We start from the raw sequence: 25,286 nt of genomic DNA on the forward strand, positions 1-25,286 counted from the left end.
CCGCAACGCCAAGGCGCGTTTCGACAGCGATTTCTGGTTCGCACAAGCTGTCTGAATTTTCTGAGTGGTACAAGTGCGTGAGGAGGTTAGGAAGCGGCCACAACACCAGTGCAAGGTATGCTCTATCCGCCAAAACGAACATTGGTCAGCGCAGTGCTACCAGCTTCTACTGCGAAGCCTGCAGCAACGGAAACAAACGGTGAATATTGGTGAATTGATATGTTGTCCATATCGTCTAACACGCTATATAGAGTCTACCGGTGCGATCGAGTGCGACCGAATCACTTTGTGAACAGCAACATGACGTGCCATCAAATATGGCACATCAACCGGAAGAACGGTGACGAGCGCCCACGTCCTCGTGTCGGGCGAGACATTCAAAGGCGTGGCCTCGGCAAGAAGCGCCGCCGCCGTCCCAAGAGCAACAATGACAGCGACGACGAGGGGGCTCTGGAGATGATGGCGCTACAGGCTCCGACGTGTCTGGGGTACGGGAAGCACAGAATGCCGCTGACGTTTCGGAAGCGGAAGAGGCAGAGAATGTTCACAAAACAGCACTGGAGGGAGAAAATGATAGCGAATGAGGATGAGATGATTGCTAGCTGGAAGTATTCAATCAAATTGTCCGTGTCACCGCGCAAAGCTGTGCAACTTCGTTCGACCTTTCTTCAATCATAATAAAAGAACCAAAACACAAAGTAGTATATACGCCGTGCATCACAACTTCGGCTAGTCCACAGGGTATTTGACAACATGTATGGTACAGAGCATTGCGCAGGATGTGAAAGCATTTATGCAACTTCCCGCAATTCATAAAACTGTGTCGTACTTATGACAGACAATACAAATTCTTAGTTTAGACCGGCCTTAACATGTAGTATAGTACAACATGTTAAGGTCAGGCAGGGGGCATTTTTTCGCTTGAGAGCGGGCGGGGGGTTAACAAGCACGGCGATAACGATACTGTCACTTTTCAAATTGCGACCCCCTCTAAGCTACTGCGCTGTTGCACCCTCTATCTAGTACTTTGACTTCGCACCTTGGGGCTCCAGGACCGCCACGCACCTCGTTTGCATCAAATTCAGCAGCTTCTGCATTTACGTATCAGTAATTTCGGCCCAGCATCTCTTGATAGTTGCAATGAGAGATTCTCGAGTCTCAAAATGACGTCCATCCGTATACACAGTTCGTGCCAGCACGCCCCACCTGTTCTCGATCGGGTAAAGGTCTATAGACTTCGCAGACCACTCCATGACCTCCACATTTTCTTCTTCTAAAGCGGTTTTTGTGGCTCGGGATGAGTGGATAGCTGCATAGGCTTGCTGGAATATGCAGTCTCGCCCGTAGATTTTATCTATAAACGGCTGTAAATGCTCTGATAGGGTGAAGATATAGTGCTCACTGTTCTGAAACCCCTCCAAAATCGCTAGCTCGCTCTTCCCACCAGCACAGAAAGCTCCCCACACCATGACACTTCCTCCTCCACTTTGACGACGAGAGTAAATTTGCGTTTCGAACCTCAAATCATGTCAGTAGTACTGTAACCCATCAGGACCATCTAAAGTAAACTTTTTTTCGTCGGAGAGCACGACTTGAGACTATTTCCCAGCGTCCCAGGCCACCTTCTCCCTCGCCAACTTAAGGCGATTAGCTTAATGTCTCTTCGTGAGCACAGGCAAAGACATACGCTTCTCGTACCTAAATTCCGGGTGCTTTTGAAGAATCTCTCGAATTCTACGAGCGCTCAGGTCTAACGGAAGCTGTGTTTCAAGCTTTGGGGCGCTCAACGTGCCCTTCAAAGCCTCTCGGAGTTGTCGCCGCTTGACAGTAGGCGTCAGCGATTTTGGTCTCCCGGCGCGTTTGATGGTGTTGTAGGTATCTGAACAAGTGATGTACGCGTGCACAAGAGGTCTAGATCGACCTAATACCTTTACAATGGCTAATTCGCCCAAACCGCACGTGTGAAGTTCCGAAATCTTGCTGTTTTTTTTCTTCTCTGTCAGCCTTAGGCCTCTAGTCATGTAGTCAGCAGTCAATGCCGCACAATACCTAGTTTACAGAGGCTGAAAGATTCGTTAGAATCCCTCAAGCAACATATTCACATATGCGATCAAAAGCAAGCCAGTAACCAGCTCAATACAGCAATGGCAGTATACTTATCACCGCTTAGATGGGGGGGTCCGCCAGGTATTTAGATGTGACTACGACTGTAGAGTGCTGATTGATGTCAATCGACCACCAATCGCTTTGTTTTGAACGGAGCGTTCTATTGGTCCAAACAGGGTTTTCTTAGCTATATTATTGGTCAAGCTTTAATGCAAAGTCTGGGTGGCAGTATACTTACCGCCCGCACTGTATACTTTCGTCCTAAAGTATAGATTTACTTACATAGGACAGCAAAGCCGATTTCTGGTAAAATCAGAGCTGTTTATTTGTTTGTTTGGGTTTTCCTTTTTGTGTCATATTCTAAATGAAAGGCATTTATAAACGATTGGCTGACAGAATTATATTATTCTAATCGGCTGAAAATACTGACTTTCAACCAATGAATGCCCTAAATGAATGCAGACCAACAGTCTGCCTAATGTATCCATTGGTGTATCTCACACCTACGTGGAAACCCTATAACCAAGTGGCTATGTGTATCCACTTGCGTGTAAGCCCATTACACTTCCCGTGACGTTAAAAACACTAATTTTGATCCCAAGTGAAGCGATAAGGCTGTACGTCATCATACTAATTACGAAGAACGCACCACCATACAGTGATGAGATGCTTCGGGCAAAATGGCATCCTCTAACGCTTGGTAGTATAGGAGATATGGACAAACAAGGGATGCCCACACACGCTTGTAGAGCTGAGAGCTGCCTGGTCTTAATATATTTTATTTAAACGCACATAGCATATTCCCTAAATAAATGCATACTGTTAAAGGAATGCAATACAAAAAAAACAAGAGGGCTGTGCACCATATGTGACCCTATACATTCAGATTGGCGAACTTCAGCAATTCCGGGCTATTGCTTCAGTTTTCCAATTTTTATGGCTCCAGCAACGAAAACAAAATAGGCGACAGCGTCTCCCGGATGCGCGAGGTCGTGCTAAACTGAAAATAGGTAGCCCCTACCCTGATAAAGGAGGGTTACGTGTTAGAAGACATCAAAATGACAACGGAACCTTCTTACTCGATTTTGCCTATCATCAAGTATGACAGTCTTAGGACCGCCATTCTATTCTCGCCTGGCGTCCCAAACTACCGCACATCGACAGGCTTCGTAGGGCGTGTAAAGTAACGCGGAATCCGGTTTAAATCAAGACTAGACGCACTTCTGTCAAAAGAGCACGAAATACGGCTTATCAAATGATAAATGGATTGCGTGCTGAAGGGGACAGGTTTTACATTTACTTAGGTCGGTCGAATTAGCTAAACAAGTGCAAATAGCGCTATTGAAGACACCTGGCGCAAGGATTGCTGACCAATTCGCGAAAGAGGTCAAGGCAACCGCCTCGGCAATTGGCGTCACTCGTGAATTAAATGCGGATCAGACAGGTAACTTGTGCTTTGCTGCCTGTAATTATTGCTAAAATTTACTTTTGCCTCTACCCTCTTTATAGCTAGTGGCTTGCTCTGAATACCTACCGGAGAAGCCCATTGAACAAAGGAAAAGCAAGATCGATTTGGGTGATGTAGTGTGGCAAATCAAACGTCCGCGCCGGAGTGGTTCTATCAGAGAGCGTTACATAAACATCATTTGAATGTTCAAAGTTCTGCCGTCAATAGTGCCGGAACGAAGAATTAAAAACGAAACCCTTCATCGTACCCTCAGTGCAGGCATGTAGACCAAGGACAACGCAATTGCACAGCAAGACCTACTTGCAGATCTGTGCAAACAACAAAGGTATGAGGCATTGTTTTCTTTTTAAACTATTTTGCTAAAAAAAAAGCGAGACAATCAGGTACAACGTTCACGCTGACGCTCTGATCGTTCGCGAGTATGTTTATATGTGATAGAGAGAGTTGCCCCCCCCCGTGTGCAACGCCGCCAAAGCTGCATCGCTCCCCAGTGCGCGTCGCCGACTGAAGAGAAGCCGTGGCCGTCGTTTGTGCAAGGACTGTCCCGACCAATATGGCTTTCGACAGAACCTAGACAAAGTTTGCGCTAAGTATGCATCTATCTCCTGCGAATTACTACGGTAGGTGGTAGATTTCCGCTCGACCCTGACCGAGACGTCAACATGGACGCTCGACCGACCGGGCCGCGGCCAATCTACGAAGTGGTTCGGCCACCCAAGCTGGTATTCTGGGACCATGCTTTGCCTGCGTCATGGTACCGTGAGTGGAATCACTCCGTGCCAAGATGCACCTCCGTTGCACTGTGTCAGGTGTTATTGCATGTGGTAGGAACGGTGTCGGGCGCTTTCCGCCTGCGATTCTGGATAGCATCTATGGCTATTTTATTCAGTGACCGCTTGAGTCTATCACCGACACAGATGTCCTGCGGCTCATTCATCCGCACAGCCAAGCTCTCGCCAATGCGTTTGTGCCCGATGTGAAGTCTTTGAATCATCAATCACCTCAAATTGATCCGGCTACAGATGACTGTGATGCTCGCGTCTTCCGCTATTTGTAGGACTTCACAAAATTACTGGAAGAGAACGGCCTTCAAGGACTGATTGACAAAACGGACCCATCCCTGCAAGGCTACCGAGATCGCATGAGGACCAGATGTCGGCTGCTGATCGAAAACCTTCTGCCTACTGTTCGTGAGGAACAAATGCTGCGTCTAGTTGAGCTTGAGCGCCGTAATCTTAAGTCAGCTGATGTCGCGTTGTTAGACATTGTCCAGGAGCATGCCAAGGCGCCACAGCACTTTTATCGCATCATCAAGGCGAGCAGTGCTTCTCGCGGTCCTTTGCGTCAGGCTTCAGTCGGTGCAACATGTGCGTCAGGATCTAGGCACAGCACTAGTTCTGGCAAGGAGGGAAGCGGCGAGAAAGTTCGGCCAGCAGCAAAAAGAGCAAAGGCTCTCCGGGGTCTGCCAAGTCGGCTCCCCCCCCCCCCTCGAAAGCTGCTTGGTCAGACATGGTCCTCATTGGATGCGCGGGTGACCTACAGATACTCCTGAGCAACGTGAGAATGCGTTGGCTAGCTATCGCGCTTCCAAGCACCCCAGCAGTACTGTGGTCTGCTCGAAGGTCGTGAATGGCTCAAAGAGAAAATACTGTGAAGTTAATAGCCTTCTTAACCTCATTTTCATTCCGGATACAGGTGCAGAGCGAAGTGTGATCCCGAATTGTGTGGTATACTCATGATTGGGTCTCCAACCTGACCTGTTCATTCAGTGTCTGGAAAGTGAATGTACTGTGGAAGTAGATCTCAGGCTGATTACGGCTACGGGTATGGAAAAATATGGTATGGAAAAATATGATAAAGTACCTTCTGGCACCTGCGTGGTTATGAGCAGTGAACCAAAAGAGCTTTATTAGGCAAGGACATCCTAAATGAGCTGGGCATTATTGTAGATGACATTTCCGCTCCGCTGACCCATGGAGATGACTTCGTGGATACCAATGACGACTACGAAGTGGGAGATAGCTCGCGGACCACGAACCAAATGAGTATGTGCAGACCAGCATTAATGCGATGGTTGCTGACGCTGCTGCGGCTTGGCCTTGGATTAAGTTAAGGAGCTACGAGGTGCTCTAAACGAGTATACCAAATTTGGCAGAAAAGGCTGAGTGATGGTCCTCCTGCTCGTGTGGAGCCAATTTACATTCACTTAAAGGAATTCACAAGCTCGATACGCATGCAAGCAACGCAAGTATGTACCCCTGCAGCGGCGGTTTTGTTTTGTGAACATGAGGCAAGGCTTGCCAGAAATGGAATTGCGAGGGTGAACAGGACGGCACGCAGGGTAATCATGGTCGGTCCTTTTCGCAATCCGGAACACAAGGATGCATTCCGTCTCACCATCAACTGCTGTGTTGTTAATCAAGCTACCGTGTCAATTGCCGGTACCGTGACAGATGTCGCAGCAGTGGTGAGCAGTGTGAATGGTACTGTATCCATGGCTAAGGCTGATATGGAGAACGGGTTCTGGCAGCTACCACTGGCAGAAGTGAGTCAAGCGGTCCTGTCGTTTATGACAAACGAGGGTGTCTACTCTATGACTCGTGTTTCCCATGGACTCTGCATTGCTTTTCCAGAGCCATATACAGCGTGTATTTGCTGAACTGATTTCCAAACAACGCACAGGCGCGGATCGATGTGCTCTTTTATGCCAAGCCCATGGACGCGTTATTTGACATGCGGCGACGGTACGGGGACGATGTGTTCTTTTATGCCAAGCCTATGGACAAGTTTACTGACATGCTTCGACGGTTCGTTATGCTGTCACAGAGGTGCAACATCTGGCTCAACGCGAAGAAGAGCACCCCGTTCAAGCGTGATGTGATGTGGTGTGGCTACGTGATATCTGACGATGATGTTCGCAATGACGCGGGGCGCATCAGCGCGTTGCAGGAGCTTCGTCGCTGTCAGCAGCTACCGAACTGCAGTATTTAATATATGCTTCTAACTGGCTACGTGACGCAATTGTGGATTCCGCTCGTACTATGTCTCAAATACTGACTGAACTCGATGTTGAGAAAGAATGGCTGGTCGGCGGAATCGCAACGTCCTTAACGTCTCTATCACGTGAATGAAGCCGGAGCGCGCAGCCTACAGTGCAGCTAGTGTCATCAAGACCACAGCCATGATGACATTTCCTTGTGGAAGAAGATGACCTCTGCATGTTCACAAACGCCCGTCAGAACGGATACAGCATTGTGGTAACAGCGGTTCGCGCATGGGATAATTCTTGTTCAGTCAAAGAACAAAATCACTCGCTGGTAATCGGCAAAGGTGGAGTGATTTGTGACGCTCAGCTGTGTTGGCCTATAATTATGAAGGAGGCCTTCCAGATATTGAAGGCCAGTTAAGACCTGGAATACCTGATACTACGTCAGAGAGGATTTCGGTTTTACGGTGACCACGCCAATCTTATATACCTGTTCTCGCCTACCATGGACGCCAAGCAGCATGTCCACGATCGTCGGCAGAGCTGCTCACTGCGTCTCCTCGGATTACGGTACAGCACTAAGCACATTTCAGCGCCACACTGATTCCCTCTTATGGCCTTTACGACTTGTCGTAAGAAGCTCGAGTACCGGGGTGGTCTCTACCCACATTGGGGCCCCTAGGTTCTTCCCAAGCGCTGTCCGAGCTGGAACTCGTTCGCGGACATGTTTTGAGCGTGGCTTGAGTCTCTCACTTGCACATCCTCTGAGCTACGGGAACGCCATGAAGATTAGCTGCTGTCCCCCATCCTAGACCAGCGTGATCTTCGTGTCTGGATCGGCCACTTGGTCAGCAAGCGCTCGCAGCCAAGGGACAGTATAAAGCGCGCGACTTCTAGCGCTCACGATAAGCGCGGGTACGGAGCGTCGTCAACGTCCGTACCCCGCTCGGGCAAGAAGTCCAGGATTACTTGAAAGCTGCCGTCGCTTCTGTTCCCAGATTGCGACAGCGTTCGTGCAGTCTAACAGGAGCCGCTCAATCGGCTCCCACGAGTTCTCGGAGTGGGCATAACTCCTTTACTTCACGAGAAGCTGTCACTTACCGCGACGCCGTTGCTCCTGGAGAATCCGCTCCATGTGGTAGCGGACGTCTACGTTCCGGTCAAGCAGGGACGGGGGTGCCCTCGTAAGAGCGAGTACTCGGCGCCTCCGGAACGCTACTCTCGTCCGAGTGTTTTTCCTGCGAGTCCGGCGCAGGGCCTTGAGGTTGCCCACCTTCGTCGACGCGTCCTCGTGCTTGAGATTTCACTTGATCTTGGGACAGACGGTGATTCTGCCGCCCAGGCCGAGAATCAGGGCGTGCTCGCTTGTCTTGCGGGTCTCCTGGACCAGTTGGGGCGGGGGTCTCAAACCTGCATCAGCGGGTGGACCGCCGGGCCTCTTCGTCTGATCTTGCCGAGGGTTTTCGCATGACCCGACGCGTTGATGGTCTGCACCAACGTCCAGATCCGCCTGTGGCGCACGCCTAGCCGTACATGTATGGTGCGTACTCGACGTATTCGGCGTACTTGACGTAGACCCTGGGGTCCGTTCGTACAGGATTCCTCCGGTGTACGGTCTTGATCACAGTCTTGTTATCCAGCGCGGGACTTGGGCGCCTGTGGCCGGCCCTCGCTTCGAGGAGTTGGGCCAAGGTGGGTCTGCGATTCAGCAACCCCCTGCGGATCAAAGTACCGCTTAAGACGTCCAACATAGAACGCCGGGTGCGTCGTCATTGACTTAGGTAGGTCGATGGTGTACGACGCACCATGTCTGGCCAGGACTGCAAATGGTCCGATGAAGCGGTGCTTCGCCTTTTTGCTGCCGACAGAGCTGACAGTGTCAAGAAGTAGGTTTCTCGTGTCTAAGGCCCCCACTTAAAATACACTTAAGTTTCCTCTTCCAGGTTTGTGTGGGTACTCTTTTTATCTATCCTGGGCCGCTGCCATGGCATCGCGGACCCTGCTGACAACGCTCCCCTTGGTATCCATAAAGGATCCCACTTGTTTCCGCAGCAAAACTGGTCTCACATCCGAGACCTGGGAGAAAAGAGCTTTCCGAGCCTCTCCCCCACTAAGAATAGAGGAGGCAGTGTCTCCTCGAAGCGTGAGAGGCACTCTGGGGTGACGGAAGCCGTTCAAGTAGAACGGCGTGAGCCCCGTGGACACGTGCACCGCGTTGTTGAGCGCAAACCCAACAACTGGAAGCTGCGTCGACCACGTACGTGGTGCTGCCGCGCACACATGTCCTCGATCGCTCGATTGACGCGCTCTGTCTGGCCGTCTGTCTGCGGATGATCCGCAGTGGACATCTGTAGACGAGTTCCCAGTAAAGGAAACAGTGTTTTCTAAAACGCAGCCGTGAACCGCGGGTCTCGGTCCGAGACAATCGTCTCCAAGAGACCGTGATAGCGGAACACGCCATCGACGAACAACCTTGCGGGTTTTTCGCCCGTAACAGTGACGGGAACCGAAGCAAAATGTACCATCTTGCTCGGTCGACACACGAGCACTAAAATGCCGGTGTTGCCGTGTCCGTCGGCGGGAAGCCCAAAGATGAAGTCAAGACTCATCGACCTTCAACAGTCAGTCGGTACGGGCAGGCTCTGTAGTGGAGCCGAAGCGTGTCCTGCGGGTTGACCCGCTGACATGTTTTGCATGTCTCACGTATCGGGTGACCCACTTGTACATGTCGATCCACAAGGCCTGATAGACCGACTGAAAGGTCTTCTCGCGGTCCAAGCGGCCGCTGGAGGTCGCGTCGTGCGCCTCCGCGAGGATATCGAACTTCAGATCCTCGTCGTTGGGTACGACCACCCGTGGAAGTTCATTGGGCTCCACCCGGTAATAGAGGAGGCCATCCTTCAGCTCATATCGGTGGATCCGTGAGCGCTGTCGCGACGAAAGCCAGTCGGACTTCGCGCTCGTTCCTGCCATAAGGAACTTGACGATAGGTGCGACAGCCGCATCGTCCCGATACGCCATGCGTATCCGATCATATAGATCCGTTGTCACCCGCGTGATGTGGGCCAACGCATAGTCAGGACGCCGAGAGAGGGCGTCCGCAAGCACGTTGAGCTTGCCCGGCTTGTATTCGACGCGAAAGTTGTATTCCGCGAAGAAGGACAGCCACCTCGTTATCCTTTGGGAGAGGTGAGGCGAGTAAGTCGCCGTCCTCAAGGACGCGTGGTCTGTGTAGAACACAAAGGGCCTAGAGCCCAGAAGGTGAACACGAAACTTCACCAGGGCATACTTCATTGCCAGGAGCTCCTTGACGCGAACAGAGTAGTTCCGCTCGGAGGCTTTGAGCTGTCTGAACCGGAGCGAGATGACTCGCTCGTGTCCAGCTGCATCGACCTGCAGCAATGCACAGCCGATGGCATAGTCGGAGGTATCACAGGCGACGCTGAACGGCTTCGTCTCGTCCGGCAGGCCTAAAAAAAGGGCATCTTGGAGACTGGCCTTGATGCTGTCAAAAGCATTCTGGTGCTCTCGCTCCCATCGCCAGTCCGCGTCCTTTTAAAGGAGGCCCGACAAGGGCTTAGCGAGGCTCGCGTACCCTGCGCTGTACTTGTGAAGGTATTTGGCCAAGCCCAACCACTTTCAGAGATCCCTCTGGGATCGGGGCGTCGGCCATGCTGCAATGGCATTGACCTTGTCTGGGTCAGCTCGAACGCCGACGTTGTTGACAAAGCAACCGAGTTCCTTGTACCATGGTGACGCGAAGACGCACTTGTCGATGTTGTCGTATAGCTTGTTCGCTTTCACCACGTCCAACACTCGACGAAGGTGCCCCAAAAGCACCTCCATGGCCGTTTTGCCTCCCTCGGTACGGCTATGGACGAAGATGGCGTCGAAGTACGTTTGTACGAATGCACGCAGTGGCCTGGATAGCTGCGTCACCGAGCGGTTGAATGTCGCCGGGGCGTTAGATATACCCTGCAGCGTGACGAGCCACTCCCAAAGCATGCCGCTTGGAGTACTCACTACGGTGAGCGAGATGTCGCTCTCGCGCATCAGGATCTGGTAGTCTCGGTCTACCAAATCTAGCGACTGCTCAGTACGCATCCGGCCATGTTGCTCAACAACACATCCTTTCGTGGGTTTGGTGTCTGGGCCGGCACCGTCGCGTTGTTCAGCTTGTTATACACGTGAGCCAGACGCCACTTCCCGTTCGGCTTCCGAACGCAGAAAGTCGACGTCGACACCATGTCTGCCTTCGCCTTCTCGGCGAAGAAGGAATCAATGACCTCGCACTGTTTGCGGGGGAGAAGCCACTGTCTCGTGACACAGTACTTTGTGCCAGGCACGAGGTCGATCTCATGCCGCACACCGCGATGATGGGAGTCGGGTCGGTGGGTATCGTCAGCGTCACCAAAGGATACACCGGATTATTGGGGCTCTTAAGGATCTCAGAACCCAAGCGCGCTTGACGCTGCTCGCTCAACTCCTCTGGAACGTCCTTGTCCAAGACTGAGGAGGCGTTTAACGCTTCCCGAGTGGCCTCTGGTCTTATAAGCACCTCTCCGGTCTTGTGGTTGCCCGGAAAGACTCGACCGTAATTTCCATGAGATTCAGTATCTCTGCGACCTCTGGCAACGGTTTTAAGTGGACACCAGATGTCTTGACGGGTAAACCGGTCATGCCATCGAAGATGTGATAGCACTCTTCCACCGACCGCGCCGGAGAAGCCCGGTCCTGGACTTCGAGATGCTTGAAGCGACGTCGATCTGAACGAGGTTCAGATCCGACTTGCGGCGGCGGCGGCGTCGCCGACGACGGCGACCGTGATGTGGAACTTCGTTACCCACGTCTGGGGATGTCGCGATGTAGACATCCGAGGCACTTGCGGCCTCGTGTGGAACTATGTTTACCCACACAGGAAGGATGTCTCTTCAGTTAGGTTATGGGCGACTGCGTGTGGCATTTGTTACCCACACAAGAAGCTTGATCGATTCCTTCCGCTTCATTTAAGGTCTGGGCGACCGTGTGTGGAGCTATGTTACCCACCTTTAACACGCTACTATCATCGTTCGTGACAGCTGCAGCTGTCTGCGGAGCCATGTTACCCGCGTTTGGACCTAAGCTACCCACTTGGACAGTGCCACCTAGCACCGCCATCATCACATCTTTCTCGGAGTCATCATTTACGTCGACGACTCCCAAGCATCTGCCGGATGCTTCGGTACCCTGGCAGGCCTTGCAGGCTCCCCTGGTCCTTACTGAGGTGGGGACATGACTCGCCAATGCTCTGTCGGACATCGCAGGGCGGCTGTTAAAGTATTTATACTTGACAGCCAGATTCATTTGGATGTTGGGGACAGTGACGACTTTCCCGTCGGCCAGTCGCTCGGACACTGTGCTGTTGCATTGGCTTTCTCTTAAAGCATCGGACAGGTTGTTGCTATAACGAGCAACCGTGTGGCGGCGTGCAGGGTTCTTCGACGCCCCAGAATCGATCAAGATTCTATAGGAGTGATCGTGTCCCCGTACATATCCGTGTACTACAAGCTGCCCGCCGCTGCCCTTCGCCGATTCGAGAGTACGTAGTCTCTCCGGGGCTAAATTCCCGTGGTACGTGCCACCCGCGTACCGCTCACGAAGATTTAGATCTTCCCCAGTAGGGTACTGGTCTCCGGCGTTCCCCTGAGTTCAGGATGTGAAACATCCAGACGATGTCGCCTCTGCGTGTACGACCGATAAAGGTTGAAAAGCGCAAAAGCAACGAGGAGTGGCTCGGTCGAGATCAGAGCCACTTCCATAGCGAGCTCTACCTCTCGAACCCAGAAGTGAAGGTTCTCATATTCCTTCCCTTCTTACGGCTTCACCTTCAGCTGTATTGGATTCGGGTGTAACGGACTTTCTTCCACCGCCGGAGACTGAGAGAGATGCCAGCCATCTTCCGAATCGGCTCGAACTGTGAGTCGTTCAGATGGGAGAAGTCGCTCCTATCCATGGCGACAAACTTCAGAGGTTCAGGTAGCATACCCGGATTGTTTTGGATGCTACTAAGTGTGCTGGGGTCACACAGCGCCTTGCGCTGGAGGAAGTCGGCTTCCAAGAGTATACAAACTCTCAGTGAGCAGGTCCCTTTTGTCAAAGGGAGCGAAGTGACCAGTTCAAGGTAAGTTGCAAACTGAATGCATTTATGCTAAGCTTGAGTTAAATATAAAACTATGAGTCACCTATAGTGAAGCTATGTCATCAGCGTCTGAAGACCCTGGTACCATGTACTTGGTATCGCGAAGTGTGATGTCTCACACTTCATGTAATTAGGGGCGTACCCCGCTACAGCTTCACTTAAAGTTTGTAAATTTAACTCAATTTTTGTAACGGGGTACAATCCAGTGTACCCCAGGTTACATAAAGAGTGACCCGTCACTCTTGTGGACAACTTGGTAAACGGTACCAGATGCTCTAGGAGCCAGTCAGGGCCTAGCTACTTAGCTCCACTGTAGGTAGCATCTAGTTTGTAAATCCACGCTAAGCTTACTTGTAAATACATCAGTCTTACATCTACTCTTCTGAGTAGCAAGCCGTTCCCTTTGAGGCCGGCACGCGGACTAGCGTTCACTCGGGTAGTTAATAACCATAAGCATTTCCTCTGTACAAGGTGCAGTGTGATCCCCTCACAAGTTTAGCCTATAAATACATTCCTGAAGCGCAAGTGACCCCGTCAGCGGATGGATAACACCAGATGCTACCAGGTTATTTATACTGGGGGATAGGTAGCGTAAGCTAGCTATGGCCCATAGCTAGCTTACGCTACCTATGGGAAGCCCAACGAAGATTAATTTGTCGTCAACTGAGCCAACGTTCATGCAACATGATTATGTGGTCACATCATAATGCTTTGTAACTTCCAAACCAGGTGTTTTGTATGGATTTGTCGTGCAAAAATCAACAACGGTACAAAACGCCAGGCTTACAAAGTGTAAGATAAAAAAAATTAAATTCTGAATTCATCGTGCATATTGCAGTAGGGAGCGATTGATTTATAGATTCTGTCCATGTTGGCATCAACAGTTTTCACAATCGCAATGCATTAAATTCTATTTATTTGTGTTTTTGTGCGGTTCATGTATCGAAAGGTCAGTCCCGTGATCATAGGTGAAGTGTACATATTTTGTGGATTCGTCTTAGCTGTGAATTCGCCAGCACCTTATAAATGTATGGGGGTCGGTGGTATGACTGTGCTCGGACATTCTCCATTCACTCGAAAGCTTGTACTCAGCTTAATCATTCAATAAGAACATCGATCTATAAACCTCCGTGTGTGAATAAGTGCAACAACAGCATCGGACTTCCAAACGGCTTAAAATATCAAATCCGCACGACTTCCTAGCTCTACATGTATCTCCCAGATTCATCGCTGCACAGACTCTAGTTAATAGTCAGCCTGTGTATTTTATTATTATCAATTTCAGCGAGGTACCGGGATAAGGACGAAGAGCTCTTCGCGCCTGGTAGAGAGAACATGGCACCACTCACCTGCAACTGCATACCACTTCGCAATTATTCTTCAGCAGCTCTAAGCTCCCAAGTCTAGCGTGATGGCAATCACCGACAAGTCCGATCTTCCGCTGTTGCAGCCTCGCATCAGTCCTCTGCTGGACGTCAACAGCGTTTCACAATCTTCAACATCTCCACTGCAATCGATTTGGGAGAACTTCCACGCTGACCGCTTTAAGCTGCGGTCCATTGGCTCTGTGCTTATGTGGATCGCACTGGGGAGTTTTGTCAGTTCCGCGGTGCTTGCACCTAAGAAACTCGTCGATTACACGCACAACGGGGTGTCGATGCACGCGGTCCAAGACCAACTCGACTTGATGGCAGCGTGTCCGCCCGACGGTAAAGGGGAGGGCGACGTAGACGTGGTTCAAACCAACAAAGGTGCCGGTTGGTTCCTTGGTGGCAACGACCCCGAGCACGTACTGTCACCGCTACCGGAAGTTACGTCGTTAGACGATTTTCCTGAGCGTTGGGACTGGCGCGACTATAACAAGACGGGTATCAGCTTGACCACTAGCGTCATGAACCAAATGGTGCCCCGTGCTTGTGGGTCTTGCTGGGCGTTCGCTACGGTTAGTGCGCTGTCGGATCGAATTCGGATTGCGCGGTTCAAAACGACCGGCCGCCTTGACACAGAGGTGCTGCTATCGCCACAAGTCTTACTCGACTGCGGTATGCGATCGTTTGGGTCGTGTCACGGTGGAGATCCGCGATATGCACACAAATGGATCCATGAAAATGGTATTGTCGACTTGACGTGCAACCCATACATTGCCTCGCATCCGTCGTGGATGGGAAGAGGTGACTGCGCGGCGACGCAATGCCACACATGCAATCTGAAAGGTGAATGCTTCGTGTTGGAGGACCCAATCAAATATCGCATCTCGGAGTACGGCACACTCAACTTTGCGACGTCGGAGGAATTCCAGCTTCAGGCGATGAACGAGATCTACCACCGTGGCCCCATCGTTGTAAGCATGTACTCACTGTCACCGGAATATCGTCAATATAAAGGAGGTTACATCCTGCGCGACTCAACCAAGTACCCTGGCACTACCCACGTCGTGAGTCTCGTCGGATGGGGTACCGACGTGAAGACGGGTGTCAAGTATTGGATCGTTCGCAACTCGGACGGTACCAATTGGGGGGACCGGGGCTTCTTCCTCGCTGAAAGAGGGGTGAACATTTACAATATGGAAAGTCATGGAGCGTGGGCTGTTCCTATTGTGTAGCGACCATAATCGTATTAATACATGACGTCTTTTCCTGAAACTGTACTCAAGTTAGCCCGTTTAAGATAATTAATTTTACACGTGTTTTCTTTGCGTTGTCAGCAGTTGTGATTAATATTCGCTATCATAATGCTTATTGGATCTACCAAATGAGTAGGCGACGCCTATGTGGGAACCTGAGATCCTTATCCCGGAGAGCCATCCAAAGCACTCTATTTTTTTTAGCGAACACAAAAAATAGGATGTGAAGCGCCACAGACGCAGAAAGGGTCACCAAAAGAAAGAGCAGTACACCACACCAAAAATAAGTGTCGTTTCGCAAAAATCTTTTCTCTCCACAAATAGATATCGTTAGCCACTACTATTAAAATAGTTTAGAGCTTAGCTTCCCAGCATCTAAGAAATTTAAAAATTAACAGCATTGTGAGTGGAGCATCGATACAATGGAGAATGTTCACGGCAACACAGCGAATCGCCCTGTACGAAGAGGATCGAGAGGTACTAATCTCTCCGAGTTGGGGTCGTCGTCGTCTTCATCTTCGTTGACAGGGTTGGCAGTAACTACAGCTCCTGCATTGCCAAGAAACACTAGCGACGCGGGCCCGGGTCTATTCCACAGTTCGTGGAAGAAGCGATTGTAGTGTGTTTGGGGGCCTCGCTTTTTATTCCCTGGCAACACTGAGCGGTGGGCAACGAGTTTGACAGGCCAGCTGCGACATTTGATCGAGCTCGAGGAAGATGAAGACAATCCCAAGAAGAATCGAACTCCTCTTCCATACTATTGCGCAGCTCTGGAAATGCGATGGGAAGCATTCGAGACGCAATCAACTAGCCACACAGTGGGCATGAACCTGCTGGAGAAGCTCGCGTCGATGCGTGCGGATGAAGAGATGGAGGAGCCCGTCGCGAAGGATGTCGTGATGCATTTAGTGGAGAGTGGACATCTCTTGCTGCATCAACGATTCCGAGCTGCGTTTGTGGAGCGATGGGTAGCGGCTGAGGTGATTGGATTGTCTGACGGCGACGAGAACGGGATCATCAGTGGGCGTTTACGTGCTCTTCAGTCGTGCATGGATCTGGTTCATTTGCTTAGCTACAAGCGCGAGTTCGTGTTTGATCAAGACGACTGCTCAGTGGCCAAGCTGTACATCGAGCACACTGTACTCAGCATGGACGCCGGTACAGGAGCTGACGTTCGTGGTATCAAGCAGCAGGTGGCTGCGAATTTGGAGCCACTGCGTTTTGAAGTGGCGAGTGAATTCTATAAAGAGTACGCAGTGCACTTACGTACGCTTGGTTTCCGACGTCTTCGGACGCTAGCTACCAGCAGGAGCCATGCACGTGCCTTCCCTGCGGACCCCAGCGCAGCAAACGAGAGCGACATACCTGGCAAAGATGGCTTCTCCGAGTACTTTTACCACCCGGAAAGAGCTGCAGCGGAAGCGGCTGGGTGGACGAATAGTGCAAGCAATGACCCTCTCTCCATCGTGGTGCTTGAGGTGAAATGCGACAATCGAGGCGTGCTGCTGACTGCGGTACTTGTGAGTTTGCACGACTTGGAGCAGCAAGATCTGCGTTTCCAGAATCGTTTGGCTGCCAAGACTGGGAAGAAGACGACTGGAGTGTCTGGAGCAAGAGTGCAGAGTGTAGCGTCGTGGCTACGTGCTCAACTGCAGACCCAAGCTCTCATTTACGGGTTCACCATCAGCTACTTCCAGCAACATCTTCTGCAGTGGCTTGACGCGCCGCACGACTTCCACGACGCAGAGAATGGACACGGTCACAGTGTAGGCAAGCATCTTAGTGAGGATGATGCGCTTGTCGTGACCCCACCGCTGCCTTGGAAGAAAGCGTCCACGTTCCAGAACATCGTCAAGGGGCTTCAATGATTCTTGCAAGCCTTTCCGGACCCGCCGGAGGAACCCAAGAAGTTCAGTACACCAGCCCCAACGTCGTCACCTGCCAGGTATCCCAGCAGCAAGAGCACCGCACTGACAAGGACGAACGATGTCAGAGCTACCTTGACACCTGCACCACGTAGCAGTGATGGCCATCGACCGCCTTCGCGAGCTGCAGCGAGATTTACTCGACGAGCTGCCAACAAACCGCATCCGCAGCTGGTACATCATTTGGGCCCAGCTCAAGCGAACACCGCGTCAACATCTGCAGCACCCTTGTCGCTGCTCTGGCGCGACTGTGTGATCCGCATGGTGACAGTAAAGCTGCAACCTGCGTCGTTGCAATCCAACTGCTTGGAGCTGATCATGGTGCAGATCTTACTCCGATACATCGCATGTCATGGCTCACGCTACGAAGTGTTAGACCTACTGCAGTTTGGTACACCGGATGCAGTCGTGTGTCACTCGTCATCAGGAAGCTTCTTCCATCGACCTCCGTCCACGATAACTCTGTCGACACGTAAGGTGGAGCCGTTGGGCGAATACTCGCTGGTCCTCACAACGCAACCGCTGACACGCAAGCCTCTGGACAAGGACGCTGTACAGCTTCTGCTACTCAAGAGTACCCCTTCGGAACTAGGCGTGGGCAATGGTGTGCTACCGGTGGAGCGGGCTCTGCAGGAAGCTCAGCTCTTCACGCGAGAGTTGTTCCGCGTTGCTGCTCAACACTGCGAACGTGATTTGCTGTGATCTCGCCTGCTGTTTGATGACTCACGTGGCCCTGGTGCCGATGTGGCTCGCACGTTGGCGCTTCCGGCGGATTTGTTCCGAGTGGATGTGGGCCCACAGCAGCTTGAAGAGTGTCTCAAGCTGTCTATCTGTACGCCTTTGGAGGTGCTGGACCCGCGACTGGACGAGCTGCTGCGTGTATCTGGCGTGTGCTGGTACCAGGCTCGGTAGCTTCTCCGTGGCGCTTGGTCGGGTCGTTGAGCTCGTTAGACAGACGTGGCTAAGTTCAAGCCTGGTTAAAAGAACTATGATCTCCACCACGTACCAGCTAATTAGAGCAGAAGTGTCGTTTAAGATAACGGGGTTCTTTTTAAAATAAAATTGTCAAATCTGTTCGTCAACGTCATTTTTTAATCAACAACTTTAGTTTGATCGCTCTCCGATCTCTAACATGACACGAAATTGGCGGCTTTCGGATCCCCATGCGGAGCTGCCCATCAAGAATCACGAATATGTGAAAAGCTGCACCGAGCTGTACATGAACAATAAGCGCATCGACTAAATTGCGAACTTCGATGCTTTCGTTAACCTCGAGGTGCTCTGGATCAATGACAACCAGGTATGTCATCTGTGCAGTAGAATTTCAACTTAAGATTCTTTCTTTGACGACCTGCCAGATTCAGGAACTTGGCGGACTGGACGGTTGCTTCCGTCTCAAGCAGATCAACGCTCAAAACAACTGCATCCGGTACGTCAAAAGTGCGCCTTGTCGACCTGCTCTCCTCGATAAACAAGTGTACTTCTGGTCCTATAAACAGCTCGCTTGAAGATTCACCGCAACTACTACGCTACGACTGCAAGGCTGATGAGGCTGCAGCCTCGACCGAGGAAGTGCTATAATAGCTCCAATATTCCGTCCAACACATCGATCTCCTCACTTACTTAATTCAAATCATCATATTCGTTTGCATTTTTGTTTAGTATTATCCAGGTCGTCGTCGTCCCCTTTGTCGCTCGTTTGGTTTGCAGTTCATCGGGCAAATTGTAGTCTTGATACGTCTCGGTGGGGTTATTATAGCGTATGATTGGATCTGCAGTAAGATCTACTTAATTAAGTCGTTGACGAAAAAGAAAGTTGGACCATGTTGACCACAACCTCCACTCCGTCCCTCATTTTGTCGGCTGCAACGACGGCCGTGATGCAGCCAAGAGCAGATTCATCCAGTTTTTTCGGATGAAGCTATTCGAACCGAATTGACACCGACAGTTGAATCTTTAAAACCAGTGCGGCCACACGTGGACAATGCTTCCATACAATACATTTACATTTAAGTCGCAAATGCGGATCTTCAGCGGTTGAAGATAGCTACGTTCTTTCCGTTCTAAGTCACAACTACACATATAGGGATCTAAGTGCCATTACTAGTGTAGTTGCGATTGTATGACACTGAGCTATCTCAGTGAACGTAGTGTTTTTATCGTTTGAGTTGGTGTGAAGTTCCTTCACATCTTGCATGGATTCGTTTCTAAAGCGATACACTACGATACAGATGGTGCTTGTAATCCGCCACTATTTTGGTGCAGCTGCCCCCCCCATCGTGGGATTACTCATACACTAACGTGTGTATAGTCACTTTATTAGTGTTTTGGTCTGCTCCTCCTCGAGTCATCATAGCGAAAAAATACCATCGAGAGTAAGTGCTTATCGAAGTTGATGTGGTAAGTTATTTTAGCTTTCATGTACAAATCGTGAGCTCCTGACATGGGGAAAAGCTGCTACTGATACTGTCGTGTTGTGTCTGAACTGAACAAGCTATCCATGTATGCCTTAACGCAGAAAGATTCCAGAAAGTAGAGGGAGAGGAAAAGCTGGAATATTTGACACATCTAAGTTAGATATGATCTAACCACTTAGTGCAACTCCTGTCTACACGATGGGCACGGCCCACGCACCTTTGTTTTCGATGTTAAAGGTGTTAGTGCCCCGTTCGATGAAGAAGTAACCGCGATCACCCCAATGAGTGCCCACCGAGTTGCGTACAGCCCAAAATTTGACTCCGGTCTTATTGTCTGCTCCCCAGCCAACAATACTCACGACAAGAGTCGTTCCGGGGTACTCGCCGGAGTCTCGTAAGATGTATCCTCCTTTATATTGTTTGAACTCTGGTGTCAGCGAGTATAAACTCACAACGATCGGACCACGATGGTAAATTTCGTTCATTGCTTCCAATTGAAATTCTTCCGGCGTCGTGAAATTTAGCGTGCCGTACTCTGAGATGAAGTATTTCTTCGGGTTTCCAATCACAAAGCAGTCTCCATTCATAGTGCAGGTGTGACACTACGTGGCAGCGCAGTCTCCACTGCCTATCCATGACGGGTGTGCTGCAATATATGGACTGCACGTCGAGTCCACGATGCCATTCTCATAGATCCACTCGTGAGCGTATCGAGGATCTCCACCGCGACACGACCCAAAGGAACGCATTCCGCAATCGAGTAGTACTTGAGGCGACAACACCACTTCTGCATCTAGATGGCCGGTCTTCTTAAATTTGGCGATACGAATCCGATCCGAAAGTGCGCTGACGGTCGCACAGGCCCAGCAAGATCCACAGGCACGGGGAACCATTTGATTTAAGACACTTGTAGTGAGGCTCAGGCCTGTACCGTTGTAGTCACGCCAGTCCCAGCTTTCGGGTAGCTCATCGAGGGATTGGATCGCTGGTAGCGTTGTCAAAACGTGTTCGGGGTCGTTTCCACCAAGATACCATCCTGATCCTTTGTTGGTTTGAATCTTCGTCGTGGGTAAAAGGTTGTTGTCGTTCTGCTCGCTCTGCGTGGTTAGTAACATTGAGGTGATAGCACCCCCAACTACAACCCAAAAGAGCATGCCGATGGAGTGCCGCACAAAAAAGCGGGTAACCGCTCGTGTTGCTTTCGACGGAGACGGAGATTCTGATACTCCTGCATTGTCACTTGAGATATTGTCGAGCTTTTCGACGTTTGCCATAGTGGTGGGATTTTTGTTTGTGGGTATCGGACAGGAGCCACTGGTGGTTTATAAGTATTTGAATCGGCAATCTGATGCCCTTTTCACCACGGTGCTGCGCCAATGACTAGCGGTGGTGGCAACAACGCATAACAAATGTATATCTTCGAGATTACTTCAAGGTGTACTGAATAGTTTTATTTCTGTTAACTGGATAGGCCAACAAAAGCGATCGACGAATAGTTTGCAAGCAATTGCTCGCTGAATTGGACATCTTGATGTCAAGGAAAGTGTACGGGTAAATACTGCACTCGTTACTCCTCGAAATGAAGACCGGGGGCCATCTTCTGTTCCACCACCACACCTGGAATAGGTTTCTTGCCGACGACAAAGAACAGCGGCACCACCTGCTTACTTTTCGGCGAAAGCACAGGAGACCAGTGACGACCAAAGTGATCTCCAGCAGCCTTCAAAGATACCTGTTCTTCCACTGTCCATGAGATCTCGCTAAAAACTCCATGCAACGGATCGTCCTCGCCGTATTTCATGGCGCGCTTTCCCCATTCTTCGCTGTCAGCAAGAGTCTGACCTGGAATATCCGCCCAAAACTGACTTCCAGGAGCCGACAAATAGTCGATAGTCTTCAATATCTCGACAATGCTCGAGCGTTCCATGTACGGGACCAGTCCCTCCATAACCCAGAAAGTGGGCATCGTGGGGTTGAATCCGTGCCCCATTAGGTTTACCTCTAAGCCTGCTTCAGCCAAGTTCGAGACAATACAGTCCACATTCTGGGCCATAAGTGGCGCGTGTAGCTCTCTCATCACGTCCGCCTTGTGTTCAAACATAGCACCACTTTGGTCAAGTTCCAGAACGTGGCAACCACGGAGTGACTCCAAACGGTATGCACGGGAATCAAGTCCTGCTCCAAGAATCACAATTTGTAGGATTGCGGGATCACGGTGCTGAAGCGCTTCGTCTAGATAGCGCGTACGGAATGCAATTAGCGTTTCCGGGAAAGAGCAGACTTCACTCCATATTTCTTTCAGAAACTTATCGATCTTGGATTGCTGCTTTTGGGTGAGTGGTTCGGCGAAGGGATCGTTGATGATTCGGTCATTGCGAGCAGTCTCAAGTGCTCGTAAGTAGGTTGTGACGAAGCCCATGGACTCGGCAAACGCATCGTCCAATTCTAATTCCGAGGAAGGTGAAAGAAGATCCATATCCATATCCGCTTCCTGGCGATGAGGCAAAAGCAACTGTGACCTATCCTGGACTTCTCCCAGAATACGAAAAAACTATGGCTGAGAACGGTACAGTAACCCAATTCACAATGGCTGACAAGAGTGAATACCGGTAATTTGAATGGGAAGCAAGGAAGGTTTTGGCGTTAGTATTTAAACATTTAGCCCAGCGTTTAGAAAGCTACCAAATTAGAAATCCAAGCCTGGACATACGTCTTTCAGACGCACTTCAGCACAAACAGGCTTCTTGCCCATAATGAATGCGATCGAAATGTTCTCGTTGGTGTCCTGGGAGACTAGCGGCGACCACTCGCGCCCAAAATGAATTCCTTCATTTCCTAGCGAAGCTTGCATTTTCAAGCACCAAGGAATCTTGCTCAATACACCGTGAAGAGGATCTTTTTCAGCGTATTTCATCATTGTAGCAGTGTTCCCAGAACTGAACGTTGTGTGGCCAGGCATGTCAGCCCCAAATTCACTTCCGGGTGCAGACAAACCGTCGAGTGCGTCCAACAACGCAATAATATTCGAACACTTCAAATACGGAAGAAGGCCTTCCATGGTCCAGAAAGTTGGAGAGCTCGGGGCGAATCCATCAGCTAACAGCTTGTTGTCCCAATCATCGTCAGTCAGGTTCGCGACGATGTAGTCAGCTCTCTCAGCAATTAGTGTCATGTCCTCCTTCTCCGTCATCTTGATCTTACTCTCGAAAGCCTCCCCGTTTTTGATCAATTCCAGAATATGGCATCCACGCAGTGTTTCCAGCCGAAATGCGCGGGTATCCAGACCTGCACCGAGGATCACTACTTGGCGAATTTTAGCATCTCGATGCTCCAGCGCTTCATCCAGATACCGAGTGCGAATGGAAATGAAGTCTCCAAACGAATTTCTTAATTTAGGCGTTGTAATTAAGGCTTTTTCTAGATCTGCACGATTCTGGAACGTAAGACGGGTGATACGATCAGAGCGCATGCTCTCGATGGCACGCAGATATGCTGTTCCGAAACCGGTAAATCCTGCAAAGGTCGCTTGCATTTTGAAAGTTTCGACCTGAAGCGGTCTGCGAGAATATGAGATAAGACACACACACAAAATCAACGGGAACGAGAACCCTTCACTACCCGTCGCAAGGATTTCGTCGCAGCAGATTATTCCTACAGTACAGTAGACACAATCAAACTTACGCTGGCAAAGACACCATGGTTGATGAAGATTTCACTCAGTTGTACCAACACCTAGACAACTTGCGCGAAGGGTGCAAGCGAGGCGGTGTAAGTCTTCCCGAGGTACGGCCTTAGTGCTAAAATAGTAGGAGCTGGGGGTTACTTAAGAAGTGTTTGATATTTCGTTTCTGTTGTTTTGTAGAGCATCTACGATGCTTCTGCGGAGATCTTGAAGGCACTCTCTGCATCTCATGGCGACGAAGAGGTAACCAGTGCGATTTAAACTATAGTTTAATGGAGATGCTGACGCTGTCGTGACAAATCGGACTGTTTAATAGGGTGCAATGGAGCTACTAGCCGTTAAGTTCAAAAGGGGGGCCAAGCGAGAACATGCCGCGACAGCGAAGGCCCGTGAAACCGAACGAGCTATCGGTGATGCAGGAGAGGAAACACCCGTGGATCTGGAAGAAGACGAGGTTGGCGACGAGAACATCGCTGCGAATGAAGGAGAAGAGCCGCCACGGAAGGTATCTCGCTTGACTGAAGACGTTCGTAAAGAGCCGGCGGCTGTGTTCTCGAATCAAGTTATCGTGAACACATTCGCGGACTATGGAGAGCAGCAACTTCATCAAGGACACACGGGGACAGGAGTCACTCATCTGCGTGCAGCGTGTGCTATTCGAGACTATCCCCGCGCCATCGAATCTGGTACGGAAGCTCGTGCTGTTCCATTGGTTGGATCCAAGATGGCAACTCAAATTGAACAGCTTTTGAGCTCTGGAAAGCTGGAAGACAAACTCAAGCTGGACGATGTGGAAAAGCACACGCTGCCTGAATTGGTTCACGAAGTGCACGAAACTCGAGCAAAATGTTCTGAAAACCAAATCCTGGTTGATGAGCTTTCGAAATTTGGGGAACACGAGCTTAACTTCCGTAGCGTTAGCAAAGGGATGACTCACCTACGCGCAGCCCGAGAACTACAGCTAACCAATCAGGTTGTCAGTTCCGGAGACCAGGCTCGTCGTGAAGTACCTCTTGTTGGAGCAACAATTGCCGACAAGATTGACCAGATTCTGAAATATGGCCGCATTGTTAAGGATATCCCAGTTGCGGGAAGAAACATTCAACCGGAACTGATTGTGGAGGAGCGTGCTGTGCGGCCTGAAAATCAGCTCCTCGTGGATGCATTGGTCGACTACGGCAGTAGTCATTCGCACTCGGGTCATGCTGGCAAGGGTGTTGCCCATTTACGTGCTGCAATGGCAATTCGAGATTCGGATATTGTGGTGACGTCGGGAAAGCAGGCGGCAGAGTCGATCAAGTATGTTGGAGCTCAAATTGGTGCAAAGATCGATCAACTGTTAGAACATGGTCATGCTGATACCGACGATGAAGTAGATGACCAAGACGACCAAGGAAGCGAGTTTGGAGTTCGCGAACCTTCTGGTACCCCACGAATTGTTCACGAAGTTCGCAGCAAGCAAGCACGAGTCGAAGGAAACCAGAAAATTGTGGACGCGCTTTCAGATCGTGGAGAAATGCAGCTTGCTCAGTGTCACACGGGTCAAGGAACGGCTTCTATGCGTGCAGCCTGTCGTCTACGAGATACTGCAGAGTTAGTGACAAGTGGCACTGTGGCCCAAGCATTGGGCTGCATTGGGAACAAAGTTGCTACTTTCATCGACGCGTTGACGTGTCAGTCGCCGGACGAGGCGGAGGACATCACCGAAGAAGCAGAAAAGTAGGACGCAGCAATGTAGGCATGTGGCAGATTTATTTTGTAACTTTTAATACTTTGGAAAAATACACACTTTGCTGAGAAATTTAGCAAAGAGCACTGTGACGAATGCGACGCACTGACGGGAACTGGGAAATCTCAAGGTCTCACATATTTGATTTTCTCGCAGTAGATTTCAACAACTT

General features: G+C 50.4%; 7 protein-coding genes across 7 annotated transcripts; 5 read left to right on the forward strand and 2 right to left on the reverse strand.

Moving 5' to 3' along the window:
- Nucleotides 1-4,236: 4,236 nt before the first annotated feature.
- Nucleotides 4,237-6,565, forward strand: PITG_00244 (uncharacterized protein; the record flags this gene model as incomplete). The annotated part of the gene is made up of 5 exons (XM_002908819.1): nt 4,237-4,333; nt 4,837-4,941; nt 5,524-5,619; nt 6,028-6,119; nt 6,257-6,565. 5 exons carry the CDS (start codon nt 4,237-4,239, stop codon nt 6,563-6,565), a joined length of 699 nt encoding a protein of 232 aa, XP_002908865.1.
- A 7,584-nt stretch (nt 6,566-14,149) lies between these two features.
- On the forward strand, nt 14,150-15,340 carry PITG_00245 (cathepsin, cysteine protease family C01A, putative; the record flags this gene model as incomplete). The annotated part of the gene is made up of 1 exon (XM_002908820.1): nt 14,150-15,340. One exon carries the CDS (start codon nt 14,150-14,152, stop codon nt 15,338-15,340), a length of 1,191 nt encoding a protein of 396 aa, XP_002908866.1.
- Nucleotides 15,341-15,783: 443 nt separating this feature from the next.
- PITG_00246 (uncharacterized protein) lies at nt 15,784-17,229 on the forward strand (the record flags this gene model as incomplete). The annotated part of the gene is made up of 2 exons (XM_002908821.1): nt 15,784-15,838; nt 16,046-17,229. The coding sequence occupies 2 exons, from the start codon at nt 15,784-15,786 to the stop codon at nt 17,227-17,229; spliced, it is 1,239 nt and encodes a 412-aa protein (XP_002908867.1).
- A 318-nt stretch (nt 17,230-17,547) lies between these two features.
- Nucleotides 17,548-19,015, forward strand: PITG_00247 (uncharacterized protein; the record flags this gene model as incomplete). The annotated part of the gene is made up of 4 exons (XM_002908822.1): nt 17,548-17,607; nt 17,674-17,974; nt 18,604-18,715; nt 18,949-19,015. The coding sequence occupies 4 exons, from the start codon at nt 17,548-17,550 to the stop codon at nt 19,013-19,015; spliced, it is 540 nt and encodes a 179-aa protein (XP_002908868.1).
- An 879-nt stretch (nt 19,016-19,894) lies between these two features.
- Nucleotides 19,895-20,596, reverse strand: PITG_00248 (cathepsin, putative; the record flags this gene model as incomplete). The annotated part of the gene is made up of 2 exons (XM_002908823.1): nt 19,895-20,238; nt 20,329-20,596. 2 exons carry the CDS (start codon nt 20,594-20,596, stop codon nt 19,895-19,897), a joined length of 612 nt encoding a protein of 203 aa, XP_002908869.1.
- A 674-nt stretch (nt 20,597-21,270) lies between these two features.
- Nucleotides 21,271-22,122, reverse strand: PITG_00249 (O-methyltransferase, putative; the record flags this gene model as incomplete). The annotated part of the gene is made up of 1 exon (XM_002908824.1): nt 21,271-22,122. One exon carries the CDS (start codon nt 22,120-22,122, stop codon nt 21,271-21,273), a length of 852 nt encoding a protein of 283 aa, XP_002908870.1.
- Nucleotides 22,123-23,399: 1,277 nt separating this feature from the next.
- On the forward strand, nt 23,400-25,190 carry PITG_00250 (uncharacterized protein; the record flags this gene model as incomplete). Its single annotated transcript, XM_002908825.1, has 3 exons — nt 23,400-23,486; nt 23,566-23,628; nt 23,702-25,190. The coding sequence occupies 3 exons, from the start codon at nt 23,400-23,402 to the stop codon at nt 25,106-25,108; spliced, it is 1,557 nt and encodes a 518-aa protein (XP_002908871.1).
- Between the last annotated feature and the right edge of the window lie 96 nt (nt 25,191-25,286).

Source organism: Phytophthora infestans, genomic scaffold, assembly GCF_000142945.1.
Source record: "Phytophthora infestans T30-4 supercont1.1 genomic scaffold, whole genome shotgun sequence".
NCBI lineage: Eukaryota > Oomycota > Peronosporomycetes > Peronosporales > Peronosporaceae > Phytophthora > Phytophthora infestans.